This window comes from Daucus carota, chromosome 7 (genome assembly GCF_001625215.2).
Source record: "Daucus carota subsp. sativus chromosome 7, DH1 v3.0, whole genome shotgun sequence".
NCBI classification, from domain to species: Eukaryota; Viridiplantae; Streptophyta; class Magnoliopsida; order Apiales; family Apiaceae; genus Daucus; species Daucus carota.
Genome location: NC_030387.2, coordinates 22,326,641 through 22,342,132, shown reverse-complemented (window position 1 = coordinate 22,342,132; position 15,492 = coordinate 22,326,641). Strand labels below are relative to the sequence as shown.

Here is a 15,492-nt window from a genome sequence, read left to right as displayed (position 1 = left end):
CTAGTGTGCCCAAAGACACACGATAAGCACCAACTTTCATGAAAATGGCTTGTTTTGATCGGTGAAATTGATGTGAATGCAGGGGGCCATTTACATTTATTATCTATCCACCAATCAAAAGCTAGAATTCTCATGGGAGTTAGTGATTATTGTGTGCCCTTTGGCACACCATAGAAAATTCGATTTTGTTTTTGTAGCTTGGAAGTTCTGAATTCTGAGTGGAGCACTCAGTGAGTCCATGCGATTTAGTTTGGGGCGGAGTGAGATTATTAGTATTCCCTCCGTTTTAAATTTGATGTCCACTTTAAAAAAATTATACAGTTTAAAAAAAGTGGATTTTCACAAATTAATTACATTAAATGATCAAAATAAGTGGAGTGAAATTGATCTAGGAAATATAAATAAGAGATATGTGGAGTAGAATTAACTTTGAAAATATGATTTTGCATTGAAAATTGAAGTGAACAAATAATTTGAAACAAAAAATTTTCTTGAAAGTGTACATGTAAATTGAAACGGAAAGAGTACTAAAATCTAAAATCTCAATCAATCCACTAATGAAATTCTCAACCGCGATCAAAAAGTGATTGTGCTTTATTGAATAAATTTCTAATGCGAAGTCGTGATTCATGTAATTTGATTCAACTATATATGTATCAAGTCTTCTGAAAAATAAACTTTTTATAAAAACTAATGATATAATTTTAACATGTTTTAGTTTTTAACATCTTTAGGTGCATGTTTCTTTTGATGACTAATTTATTATGATTTGAATATAATTTTTAATTATGACTTTGTTTTTATATTATGTTTATTTATGTGCAATATTTTTTCAAATTGGAAGGAATCAAATTATTTGGTTAATTTTTATAGGAATATGTTTTGACCTAATTTGGTATGTTTAGGTATTAGACTTTGATAATTTACCGTTTATTTTGATATTTTTTGTCTCATGTGTTAATATTATGGATAATTGTGATTTTTTTTTTGCCACAGATAATTGTGATTTTTTAAATCTCTTGCATAAATATTCTTTATGAATATTTAGTAACATTTTATGGTGATCATTATTGATGATTTTAAACGATTTAAATTTTAATTGTGCATTGTTTGAGGCGTATTTGTACCATCCATAGGTGACCATAAGTGATGACGTTCGGCTTCTAAGAAGCAATTATTTATTTTGGTTATTTTAGTGTCTAATCAAAGATCTTCCTTTGTTTGAGATTTTATTTTATTTTTTATTTTAGAAAATATATACACACATTTTTAGAATTAATTTATTTTTGGATATATTATCTTTTATAATTTGTATAATGTATATAAGTTTATATATGAATTTATGTTCTTCTTGTTTCGTTTGTTTTTTTAGGATCTTTGGTAAAGATTTTTATGGCTTTTTTTCTCTCAAATATTAAAATATTATTATCTAAACGCCGGAGATATCTTGCACGTCTTTCAGTTGGATGATAATCTTTTTTGATGAATGAAATCTCTTGTAGCGGTTATTATATCCCGAAATACGATTTATTTACGTGTATGTAGACCTGACAATAAAAATGATAGTATAATTTTATCATACACCTCCCGTCGCGTATGACTCCGACGGACTTAAATCTAACAACGGAGATCTTAAACATGCTCCGAGTCAAGTGCAAAAAATGTATACGAATTAAGTGTAATTGATATAATGTAAATCAATATTACCAATAAGCTACTAATATAATTATTTTATATTTATAAAATCATGTAAAATAAATTGTATATTATATATTTTGTATTGTGATTCAATTCTATGTTGGGCTGCTAAGAGAGCCTAACTCCACAATAGTATAATATTGTCCGCTTTGGGCCTAACTCGCACGGCTTTGTTTTTGGACACCTCTCAAAAGGCCTTGTACTATTGGAGTTGTTCTAGCTGCTTATATTCTAGCTTTATGCCCCTCCCACAACCGATGTGGGACAACTCCTAACAATCTCCCCCCTCACACATCGGGCTCGACACTTGTCGAATTACGCCTCCTGATGTGCGATCGGGCTCCCCCTTAAACCCATACTGGAAGTCCGTCTAGCTAACTGGCTTCCCCTAGGCCCAAACTGGAAAGGCCCACCTGCCTCATCGTTAGCCCATTCTGGGCAGCCCCTCTGCCTTTTCGTAGGCCCTTTCTGGAGTTCATGTGAGATTGTCACGGACCGTTCCAACCTAGCTCTGAATTCTAATACCACTTGTTGGGCTAGCTAAGCGAGCCTTAATTCCACAATAGTACGATATTGTCCGCTTTGGGCCGAGCTCGCACAGCTTTGTTTTTGGGCACCTCCCAAAAGGACTTGTACTAATTGGAGTTGTTCTAGCTACTTATATTCTAGCTTTATGCCCCTCCCACAACCGATGTGGGACAACTCCTAACAACTCCTCCTTCCAAGAACCACCAATCTTGTGACTCTTATACCGCCGCTACTTATCGGTTCCTCATCTTGCGGGGACACACCGTCCGACCACCTTTGTCGGAAAGACTTTCGACACAAGCCGTCCAAGACCTCTAATCATAGTTCTGGAGAGCCTCCCCCGCATCACACAATTACAGACCGCAACCTCAAGATCAACTTATTAACTTGGCTCTCATACCACTTGTCTGGCTGCTAAGTGAGCCTAACTCCACAATAGTACGATATTGTCCGCTTTGGGCTTAGCCCGCACGACTTTGTTTTTGGGCACCTCCAAAAAAGCCTTGTACTATTGGAGTTGTTCAAACTGCTTATATTCTAGTTTTATGTCCCTCACACAACTGATGTGGGACAACTCCTAACATTCTAGTCATATTTAAAATCAAACCCACGATTAATATATAAATAAGCGGTTAATAAAAATTCAATTTCTAATCCATTCGTATTTTACAATCAATATATCAATATACTTATATAAAGGAGAAGCGAGGGGCGTGTAGGTGGCGCCTCTCACACCGCTCCGTTCTATTTTTCTAATTTTCTGGAATTTTTGGATGAAAAATATCAAAAATTAGAACTACCTTTTTTACTTTCGGTTATATTAGAAGTAAGTTTCAGAATCTGATTTTGTTTCAGATTATTTATGGAATATAGTAGTTTGAAAATTTTAATCTGATTTTGTTTGAGATTATTTAATAATGGGAAAGAGTAGCACACAAGTCTGTCTGCACTTATAAATACGCCTATAGATTGTAGGGTTTTGGATCATCTCAACACAAGTTCCTCTCTCTCAATACCGACAAATTCAAACACGGGAAAGAAATATAGTCTTGACATGATATTGATGGATGATACCAATAAATAACTATTAGTGATGTATGTGTGTTGGTTATTCTTTTATAATATTTGTTTTGTTCATCGGACATGTTTGTTATTAATTTTTATATGATTTACTTTGTATACAGAAAAATATGGTGGAGAAGCGACGTGCGTGTAGGTGGCACCTCTCACATCGCTCCGTTCTATTTTTCTAATTTTCTGGAATTTTTGGATGAAAAATATCAAAAGTTAGAACTACCTTTTTTAGTTTTGGGTATATTAGAAGCAAGTTTCAGAATCTGATTTTGTTTCAGATTATTTATGGAATATAGTAGCTTGAAAGTTTTAATCTGGTTTTGTTTCGGATTATTTAATTATGAGAAAGAGTAGCACACACGTCTCTCTGCACCTATAAATACCCCTATAGATCGTAAAGTTTTAGATCATCTAAACACAACCTCCTCCCTCTCAATACTACAACCTTACGGATTTAATTTAGATGTTTTTGTGCACAATCAATCAAAAAAAATTGGCGGAAGGGGACAATGTAAGAACATGATTACTTTTCAAAAAAAAAAACACACAAATAAAATTAAGTTTCGTCGTGCTTTAAATTGTTAATTACGTGTATAAATTTATTTTTAATTTTTCATCATGAATTATAGTCCAATTTTGCAATTTTATACATTAGTATTGGTATTACATCAAGATTTTTATAATATAAAATTTATTTTATCCTACAAATATTAATTTTGAAACGTTAATATAGCTTTTGTAGACATCCACAAAATTATTTTATTCTACAAATATTAATATTAAATTATTAATATAATTTTTATAGGCCGCCGCAACGCGCGGCTTCTCAACTAGTTATCTGTAGAAAGCGATTCGGTGACGGGCAGTGCGAGCGGTGAGGAGGTTGAGCGGATTATCAGTACAATACACGTCCGTGTACACGTAACGTATTACGCAGGAGTAGAATTATGTGGCCAGGATTGGTAATCCCTTATTCAAGTGGCCATTATGCCCCAACAATATACATGCATTCACACTTCCATTTTCCATCAAGATATCACCATATGCTAATTGTAAACCTGGTCCACATTCAACAATCATTCATGTCTCAGATAATGAGCCTGGTTGTTTGAATCTAGGGGCAGAGGAGTTTAAAAATAACGACTTCTTGCTTAAAATAAATAAATGAATTAGAAATGAGGAATAAATAAATTAATAAAATGTTTGGAAAACAAGTAGAAATTCTGAAAAAAAATACTAACATTCTCAATTTCTTAATAGTGCTTCTACTTATTAACAAGGTCAAATAAAAACCGAAATTAGAAGCAGCTTCTATTAAACAGACGGGCGCATAATCTTGAATCACTGATGGGGATATCGAATCTACAGTTGATCTTGTTATGACGTAGTGGGTGTTGGCTAGCTAACTTCTGGGCTTTTTCAACATAGAAGTTAGCTTCTGCTTAATCGAAACTGTTTGACACATCAATAGAAGCACTTATACTGAGGCTTAAAAGCTCTCAAAAAAAAAGTGAGAAAAGCTAGTTTTTTCTCTAGACCACAACTTCTTCTAATAGAAATACTTAACTTATAAATCACGGTATTCAAACAATTCTAATAACTTATAAATTTAAATTCACATTAACTTTTCGCTTATAATCCACTTCTTTACATTAAAAAATAAGTTATTTTTTTTAAATTCAGCCAAACGGCCCGTATTCTATGTGATCTGTCTTAAAAGATTTCTGCCTTTTTTTTACTTATTTTTCGAAGCAATTCAACTCACTAGTTAAAATAGACAAGAGGAAGTACACGGTATTGGCATGAGATTAAATTTTAATAAACTAGCCTTAAACCAGTGCAAAGCATGGGCGGCTATATAATTTTAAACTAATTATTAATTATTATATGATAGTAATATATATTAATGAGAGTTAATTTATTTTTTTATTTTTTAACTAATTATTAATTATATTTAAAAGAATAATGGTGGAGTTTTTATCGTGTAGTATATCAAACTGTTTAGAGATGTAAGACTATGAGAACCCTAAGTGTAGCAGACTTTTAGTTATAAAGTGAATCACCAAACCAACATGACCAAATCAAAATTTTGTACGACGACAAATTATACCATGTTGGCTTATTATAGTATAATATAGATTATTAATATGAATAATGATGAAAATATCATACCTTCAACATTTTATATATTTATACAAGAATATCACTTTTCAGATTAATTATCAAGAATATCACCATAATCATATTATTCTTTTTGAATACACCTATCACGTGTTGTGTCGTTTTGTGTATTTTGTGTTTCATGTATCTGGAAAAAGAAACTCTTATTTGATCTGTTTGAAAATTGTGTAACTAATCTCGAACTCATTCCGTTTCGCAAAGTGTTGTGTAAGAAATTATATATTCCCTCCATCCTTCCATGTAATTCACTGTTTGTACATATTTTGAGACTCTTCTAAAGCATAGTTTTATAACATTTTTCAACTTTTTTTTGAATAAAAATTCAAATATCAAACTTTTATTAAGGAATTTTTTTTAATAATATATAAAAGAACTACATATTAAATGAGTTTTAAAGAGCGTGCCAAAAAGTCACGTAAAGAATTGAGGGGAAGAGAGAGTATATATAATAATAAAATTAATCATAATATATTTTAAAAATACATTTTTATGAAATATATATTAAATCTTTATACTTACATACAATTGTATATAAAATTTATACATGTATATATATTATATATGTAATAATTTTTAATGAAAATATACTTATTTATTTAAAAATATATTTATATCGTGTATTTTCATGTATATAAAATGAAAACGCATAGCCGACACTAAATTTATCATATACTTTTATGTATCAAAAATTGAAATCTGAACACTATTTTTTGATGTCTTATATACTCTTATATACACGTAAAAGTTAAAAATATATATATAATATCAAAAATAGATTAGAACATATATATAATCATGTTAATTTTTGTGAATTAAATTATATAATTTTTGACACATATGTGCTTCATTATAATTAATATATAATTATGATTCTTTATTAATTATGTATCACTTTCTTTTCAAAGTTAAAATTTTATTCGATGTTTTAATAGTTAAGTGTAATATTTTTGATATTAATATTATTTTGTTTAATATTATATAGCTTTGTTTTGAAGTTAGTAAAATTAATATATATCAAAATTTATTACTATTCTAATATTTTTCACATTCGGAAGAAAATGAAAATACAAACGTTGCAATGTTTTATGTCGTTTTTATAGTATTCTTTGAATTTTGTTTTCATAAATTTTTAAATATTATGATTGATTGATAATTAGTATTTATACTCAGTTTTAATAATTTAAAACTAATAATAATTACATACATGTTAATAAATATATATATATAATTATATTTTAGCCCAAGCGCATTATTAAAAAATTATAGAATGCTATATCGTATAATGGATTTATACATATTTAGCCTCTTATTAGTATCTAATTTATTTATGATATAATATTATAATTATAGGAAAATCTGAAAATACATTTTGTGAAATGTATGTATGTAGATTGTAGCAGGAGAGGAATACAGACATACATGTGTGAGATATAAATATGTAGATGTAATGAAAACAAATCAAAGCAAAGCCGGCTTGAGCTCTGTAGCACTTAAATCTCATAAATTTTGCGGTGTTGCGTTATTACTTTGCTCTCAATTCTTTGATCTACTCTGTTAAATGTAATCAACTACTTGTTGTATTGTGCTGCTCATCGCTTTTTATTTAGTACACAAGTATAAGGATTGCTCATAAGTATTGCTAAAGAAAGAATCTTTGTCTTGTTCTTGATTAATCCGGGACTTGGAGTTGTTGTAATATATAGATATAGTAGATATATACAACGTTGTTGGAAGATGGGTTGTTTTCCTTGCTTTGATTCAAAGGAAGAGGAGACGTTGAATCCTCAAAAACAGCAGGCAAATGGTCTTAAAGATGGTCACCCAACACAACCCACCAACATCTCTAGATTATCTTCTGGTTAGTCTTCATTTTGTGATTGTGAGTTTGATTGTGTGTTTATGTGTGTGTTTTGTTGATTGATCTGATCTGCTATTTTGATTTTTTCTGATTACTTGTTGGGTTTTTCAGTGATTTTGGTATGTCATTTTAATTGATCACCCAATTGATTTTATTTGTGTGATTAAATCCCTAGTGATCAGTATTGACTTATAGGCCTATTATATTAACTATCTGTTTAACTGCAAAGGATTTCTGGGCTATTAAGATTATAGCTTGTGTTAGATTCTTACTCAGCTTCATTAACTTCGATGTGAGTTGAATATTGATTTTAGATACACGACGTGCCTATTTGGATACAGGCCAACTGTGCCGGCATCTTAATTGTATTCCCAATTGGATCTTTACTACTTAGATTGTTGGAACTTTCAGGAGCTGATAGGCTTAAGTCTAGAAGTAATGTTGGTGCGAAGAGGGAACAAAATGGTATCAAGGAACTAGCTGATGCTCAAATTGCAGCACAAACATTTACTTTCCGTGAGCTTGCAGCTGCAACAAACAATTTCAGACCTGAGTCCTTTATTGGGGAAGGAGGATTTGGCCGTGTCTATAAAGGAAGGCTTCAAAGCACGGGTCAGGTAAACTCCTTTGTAGTGGGTAATTAACGTCTTACAGACCTTGAATATCTTCTTTTAAAGATCACTCACTATACATGTATGAGCAATCTGTGCCATTAATGGAATATCCTTTAGCATTAAATTTACGTTACTGTTACAACTCTTGTATTATATGATCAAACAAAAATAGTTTTTGTCTCCATTTTACAATCTATATCCTCTAGTACTGGTTCTGTTCTCCTGCCTGTTGCACTTACTTTCCGTTTTTGTTGTTGTCCAATAAATTTTCACTAGTACAAACTGGACTTTCAGCGTCGGTCAAATAACCCCTAAGGCGTCGGTTAAGTGGCGTAGCAAATGTAGGAGACAGCGTCGGTTCTGTCTTTAACCGACGCTAAAAGAGCGACGCGGAAAGTCTTTTTTCTACTAGTGTTTGTCAGCAATGAAAAGGATTCTCTACTTGCTTAGTTGTGTATGCTTTTCTGCTATTATATTCGGTTCACTTTAGATAAAATTGAGTCACCCTGTAATGTGAAAGGGGATTTTATCTCAGAATGTTTAGTGCTAAAGATGTTATACATTTTGAAAACAATTAATTTTAAAATTTGTGTTGATTGGCTTAAGCAAATCGGTAGGAAACCAGCCTCACTTGCGAGGCCTTGTTATCATGTGCTTATTTCTTTTTGTACTTTTGGGATCCCATAAAGGTTCTCATCAACTTATCTCATATGAGTACCACCTTCAAACAATTTAATCATTAAGACATGACATGAAATGTTAGATAGTGCATTTCTTTTAGTTAAGTGCCACTGAGAAGGCATTTTAGTTGTTATCTAATTGAATGATAATGGAAATAAGAGACTACACTCACCTGGTATTCTGACCCTAACGTATAGGTCTACTTTCTAGATGTAGTTGCAATATGTTTCCCTTTTTGCATTTTGATTTATGAGTACTTTCTGTGTAGGTATGCTAGGTCGTGTCAGTCCTATAATTTACACTATCACCACTACTTTAGTCCTGTCTATACCCGACAAAATGGGCATGGATTGGAAAAACCAAACCGAAATATATGGAATCAAGATCTGAATTTGTATTTGAATTTGATAATTCAAAATTTAACCGAATCCGAAACAATATAATCCGATATTCGCTCAATATAGTCCAATCCAAAAATGACCAGAAAATGATTTAATCTGATCCGAATCAAACCGAAATTAATCCAAAATACTATATCCGATGATGACCCGAAACTGATAAGTTTATCCCAATCGAATATGAATTGAAGTACATGTTTTTTTTTGGGTGATTTTTTAGTTTAATAATTGTACTAGAATGGAAGTATTGTATTTTATATTTGATGTTTTAACATTGTTGAACCTGATTACCATCAAACTATCTTAATTGACTTAGATCAGTCATATATAAAATATAATTTCATCTTTAATTAGTATTTTATATTTTACCTAAATTGGTTTAAATACCTCTAAGTTAGCGCTACTTTATTAATGTTGCCTTACATAGTTACATGGCGTAATGATAACAAATTAAGAATGACATTTGATTTGAATTTTGCAGGCATTGGAAAATATTGTAATCTAAAAAGAAATAAATATTAATTTAAAAATAAATATTATATAATTCATATGCTGATGTTCATTTGAAATTTAGTAGATGTTAACCGTAAGGATTTTTTCTAAATATTTTCACTAAACTTTTTAGCCATAATATTTATCTTATTTGCCAATTCAATATTAAAAAAATTTATTGGTTGATTGTGGTTATAACTTTATTGGGTAATATTTTGAGGTATAACTATATTTTGACAAACGTATTAACGACCTTTATTTCAATATGTTGATAAGTCAAGATTATTGTAATATTAACTCAAATCAACTTCTGATTCGAGAATAAATGATTAAAAGTAAGAAAATTATAAAAAAGATCCAAACCGGATTTGATCTGATCTTAATCCAAGATTTATCTGATTTTTGTTCAAATTAGACCCGAAACTAAAACGGGTTCATGCATAAGCGAAATTAGACCCGCACCGAATTATATCAGATCTGAACTGTATCAAAATATATGATAACTGAAATTTGACCCTATCCGAAGTGGATCCAATCCGAAACCGATCTAATTATCCGAATTGCCAGGTCTAGTCCTATATGGATTTGACATTATTTTTTAGTTAATTAGCAGAATCTGTAAATTGCTCAATTTCTCAAGCTTAGGAGTCACAACCATGCAAGTGCAACTATTTGTGCTTTATCTGTTCTTGTGCACTAAGCTTTATCATATATATTAAAACATCTAGTGTTATCAAGGACATTATAACTGTTATCAGTTCTTTACACTGTGTGTATCCAGAATAGTAATTGGATAACAATACTGTGCATTGCCAGAATTTCTTTATTTATTGCTAGCTAATTACTGCTAGGATGTTTTATACACTGAACTTCTCATGACTCATTTATAACTTTATTCCTTAACTTTTTGTTAAAGCTGGCCTTATTCACATAATTATTAACCCGTATGCTTGATCTTATTCTGATCATTAAGGTGCATGCAATTCAATTGTATCATCTTACAATGGCTTTTTACTGAAAGAAACGTGAATTTCCTTTACAGGTTGTAGCTGTGAAACAGTTGGATAGAAATGGGCTTCAGGGTAACAGGGAATTTCTTGTCGAAGTGCTGATGCTGAGCCTTCTGCATCATCCTAACCTTGTCAATCTGATTGGATACTGTGCTGACGGGGATCAACGGCTTCTTGTGTATGAGTTTATGCCACTAGGATCGCTGGAAGATCACCTTCATGGTAAAACCTTAATGTATTATATTTTGTTCATTCTAATCTTTTTTCATTAGGTTGTTGGATGGAATAATTTGTGCTTAACATGTTGTTGCTAAAAGAGTGAACACAAAATCAAGGCGGAATTAGAAATAATAAACAAATAGACAAAACAATAACTTGACATGAATATGTGGATCCGTGCTCCCCAACTGCACAATTTTGATGATTTTTCCTATAAGGTTTTACAAGAGAATGTTTATAGAAGAAGAAACTAGACTAAACTTCCTTCCAGGGGTGCTGCTCAAAAATACCCCCACAAGCGAGTGCTCCATCAAGGTACTGCGCCCTCGAAATGGGCTCCCGCAGAAACACAAGTAACATGAGTTGCTATCTATTTAGGCAATTATCACGCTCACAAGTACACTCAGATATTGGCCCTGTTTGGGCACACTTATTTTGAAAAATTTAAGGGCTTATTTATTTTTAAAAGTGTATATTTTTATAATTTTTTTAGATATAAATATTAAGAATGTGTTTTATATTTTTGATATCTAGCAAAATAATAAGAGCTTATTTTAGAAAAAAAGTAGAGTTATATGTACCTTTTTTCAGAAATAAGCCCTTATTTCTGGAAAATAAGTTTAGCCAAACGCCGCCTGACTATGAACAAGGACCAAATGGACCACTGAGATTTAAAATCTGATGGTGTTGACTGACATAGATTTGAGTCAGATAGGACTAATCTTTAACATGGAAAACTGTGGCCTCAAGTGCAGATAGGGGCTTTGTTTTGATTTTCTATTAAAATTCATATATTTGTTCCTGTCCAAGACCCAAAATTTTAATTTTGGATACTTTCTGCGGTGCAATATGATGAATGGATGACTTATTGACTACATTGAATGAGGGAAGGGAGGGACGGGAGTAAGAGAAGGGAACATTAGAGTACACAACCTCCACATATTGTATGTTGTCCATCTATGTACAATTATATATCATACTAGATTAATCTTGTGGCTATGCCTACTCATGTAGAAACTATATTATTTAAAATAGTATCTTAATTTAATTCAAATAATATTTGAATGTATATATTAACGAGATAACTTTTGTACTTCTGGAGTATGATAATATATATGTGTGTGTGTGTGTGCGCGCGCTTCTCAATTTTATAGTTACAACTTATACTTACCATTATTTGTTATTTTGAGGTTCGAAGAATTAGTTTTAACATTTTCAATGATATATTTTCGTAGTTTGGAATTTGCGATTATGGTTTAAATTTGATGTTTAGGTATCTTGCGGTTGTTATTATTTGAAACAAGATGTTCTGAGTAAATGATATTAAAATTAGTATTACACATATTACTCCCTCCGTCCCACAATACATGTCTCTTTTGAAAAAATTACGCATATTAAGAAAGCATTGATTAGATAAAATTTTCTCACCTCTACCCCTAATAAATGCATGAATGTAGACTCTTATTCAACCTACATTAATTGTTATACAACTTTCAAGAAGGGTAATTTTGAAATATTTGCAATATATTTGCATTGGAAACTAAAAGTAGACATGTATTGTGGGACAAAAATTTTTTCCAAAAGAGACATGTATTGTGGGACGGAGGGAGTATATATTTTCAATTATAAAAATTAATTATTTTTGAAATTTGAAATTTTATTAATCAAAATGAATGAGAAGTGAGGAGGTATGAGAACGAGCAGTCGGTTGTACTATGTTATAGTTGTAGTTAATATGTGTGAGTTGCAGTTTAAGAAATGAGTGGTAGATAAAGTCTAGCAATGTAATGTGTTTTTGACTTATGTTATCATGTTTCAATTATAATCTTGTTATGCTTCTAGGCCTCTTAGTTATACCACATTTTTATAATGAAGCCTTGAGTTAGAGCTTTATTTCATAAGATATAAGCGGATTTCAATAAACTAGGCTTGAGCTCAAAAAAGGTCTAAAACGAGATCACCGAAGAGTGACCTTTTGCAAAGAAGCAGGAAACAATAGATTTTATAATTAAATGGGGATTTAAAGGCTTGGCTAACTGTAATTTTTATAATTGAAACTAGACTTTTTTGGCTCACATTCATAGCCACCAAGGAATTAGGGTTTATCAATAAAGAATATTAAGAAGAGAAGACTCATCTTAAGTTTTTGTATTTTGTTGAACAATATTGATGATTGTACTGAATAATTGATCAGAAAGCTTGATGGTGATTCAGATGAATATTACGAAGATAAGGAGCTTTTATACCTTGAAATTGATAATATAACATGGAAAGAAGTATGGAGAATCTTGCTACTCCTTTAGGTCACAATCAAATTTAAGTGTAGAAAATGCAAGATCATAATCTACTAGGCGACTTGATAAGATACGATAATTGCGAGGAGGATAAGGAGGAAGAGATTGAATTTGTGGAGAAAAACCATCCAAATACAAATTATGATGATGATTTTGAGATTTCTTGCGAAGAAGATGGTGCTTAAAAATATGACATAACTTAATATCCTAGTATTCGTGTTTCTATATTGTCTTTAAGCTATATATTAATTATATATATGTTGTGAGCTTCTCTCCAAAAAAGCATACGCTTTTCGCTTAAGCCCCAGGAAGCCCTTTGCACTTCGGCGCACTTTTTACTTTTTACAAGTATGAATTTGACTAACCATGTGCAAGCGTCACATGGGGTTCATTTGTGCTAAAATGGACCATTCTTTGAAGGAGTGCTATTTTTTAGCATCATAACTTCAGATTGTTTCAGAAATGAACACACATTGATATCCTGCTGGTAAAAGACATGTCTGTGATCTTCACCAATCACAATCATTGTTTAGCTATTAGCCTACTACTATTTGTGAGTGGACATGTAACTATTCTATTTGCTCCGTATTGGTTTCCAATAAACAAAAGAAATGGGAAGGATAACTTCCAAATCTCATCTCATCACTGCCCATTACTTGTATATACCGGATGAAATACTTCCCTTTCCTGTCCTGCAGCCTAAAAATAGATTAAGAAGGGGATATCGACATTTATTGTTTTGCATTAACTTGTTGGTTGAAGACTTTACCATGCTGTTTCATATCTGTGAACAGATTGTTCCATTCTAGATTATGTTAAAAAAGTGCCGCCTGCTATTTATTACGAAAACTTCACCTTGAATTCCTAAATTTTGTGCAGATCTTCCGCCAGAGAAAGAATCTTTAGACTGGAACACACGGATGAAGATTGCAGCTGGTGCAGCCAGAGGGTTAGAGTTTCTCCATGACAAGGCAAGTCCTCCAGTCATCTATAGGGACTTCAAATCGTCCAATATATTATTGGAGGAAGAATTTCACCCTAAGCTTTCTGACTTTGGACTTGCAAAACTTGGCCCTACCGGAGACAAGTCTCATGTTTCCACCAGGGTGATGGGAACCTACGGTTACTGTGCTCCTGAGTATGCCATGACTGGACAACTGACAGTAAAATCTGATGTCTACAGTTTTGGTGTAGTATTCTTGGAGCTTATAACCGGACGTAAAGCTATTGACAGTACTCAACCACAAGGACAGCAGAACCTTGTCACATGGGTAATCCATATAATAAAGGCTTCAAGTATAACCTTTTTGTTCTCTTTGTGTGAATAAGGATGTATATTTATGTTATCAATGTGATGTAACTGCAGGCCAGACCTCTGTTCAATGACCGCAGAAAGTTTGCGAAATTGGCCGATCCGAGGCTCCAAGGTCAGTATCCAATGCGAGGGCTATACCAGGCACTAGCTGTGGCCTCCATGTGTATCCAGGAACAGGCAGCTGCCCGTCCTCTTATTGGGGATGTGGTAACTGCTTTATCTTATCTTGCAAACCAGGCATATGACCCTAGCTCAGGTCCTGGAAATGGCTACAGGCTAAATGGAGATAAGGATGAGAAAAATATTAGAGGTAGTGGAAGATTTTTAAGGAATGATGTTGGTGGAGGATCAGGCCGCAAATGGGACTTGGAAGGTTCTGAGAAGGATGACTCACCAAGAGAAACTGCCCGGATGCTAAACCGGGACTTGGAAAGGGAACGAGCTGTCGCAGAGGCTAAAATGTGGGGAGAGAATTTGAGAGACAAAAGAAGGCAAAGCGCACAAGGCAGTTTTGATGCTAATAACGGGTAGCATCTGTTGTACAATGAATTGTAATTCTTGTTTGTATTTTCTTGTAAAACAGGGGAGAGAGAAAACCCCTTAAGTAGAGCTTCTGCAACTTGGTTTTATCAAACAGAACATAGAGGCCAGCCCTCTCCTCTTTCTTTGATGACTTATGTTTTCTTCAACCACACAGAGAAGCAGCGCAGAGCAGCTCATGAAGCGATTTACTATTAAAGTATAGACTAATGCGAGCAGAAGCACAGCCACTGATTCGTAGGAGAACTTTTCTCTCGAGCGGCATCCAAATGGCCCTTCTGCCAGCTCCGGCTTTGAATTTCTTCTGTAGAAATGAACAAATACTGTTGTGAGTTGTAGTCTGTAACTTGCAGTACTGCTTGTTATCGCATTGGAAGAAGTTTTATACATACTTGATTTACCATTTGTCTACCTAGCCTTTGAATGGCTATTGCCAGAAACTTATCTCTGTTATAGTAAGTTATATCTCTTGTGTCTTTCTCTGATATTGTTACACAGTTTGGTCTAAAGACTCAGAAGCTAACATTTTAGCCTTGATGTCAAGCTCAAGTTACACAGCAAGGTGATGTATGTTTGAATGCTTGTATATT

The 15,492-nt window shown here is 32.6% G+C and overlaps 1 protein-coding gene across 1 annotated transcript; it reads left to right on the top strand.

Annotated features, from left to right (window-relative positions):
* The first annotated feature begins 6,896 nt into the window (after positions 1-6,896).
* On the top strand, positions 6,897-15,378 carry LOC108196266 (serine/threonine-protein kinase PBS1). The gene is made up of 5 exons (XM_017363474.2): positions 6,897-7,339; positions 7,751-7,956; positions 10,567-10,756; positions 13,927-14,318; positions 14,414-15,378. Exons 1-5 carry the CDS (start codon positions 7,216-7,218, stop codon positions 14,891-14,893), a joined length of 1,392 nt encoding a protein of 463 aa, XP_017218963.1. The 5' UTR covers positions 6,897-7,215; the 3' UTR covers positions 14,894-15,378.
* Positions 15,379-15,492: the final 114 nt, after the last annotated feature.

Bases quoted from the DNA above. Each gene is read 5' to 3' on its own strand.
- LOC108196266 (XM_017363474.2), top strand. From the start codon at position 7,216: ATGGGTTGTTTTCCTTGCTTTGATTCAAAGGAAGAGGAGACGTTGAAT. The intron at 7,957-10,566 runs GTAAACTCCTTT...TTTCCTTTACAG, and splicing joins GGCTTCAAAGCACGGGTCAG to GTTGTAGCTGTGAAACAGTT. The intron at 10,757-13,926 runs GTAAAACCTTAA...AATTTTGTGCAG, and splicing joins GCTGGAAGATCACCTTCATG to ATCTTCCGCCAGAGAAAGAA.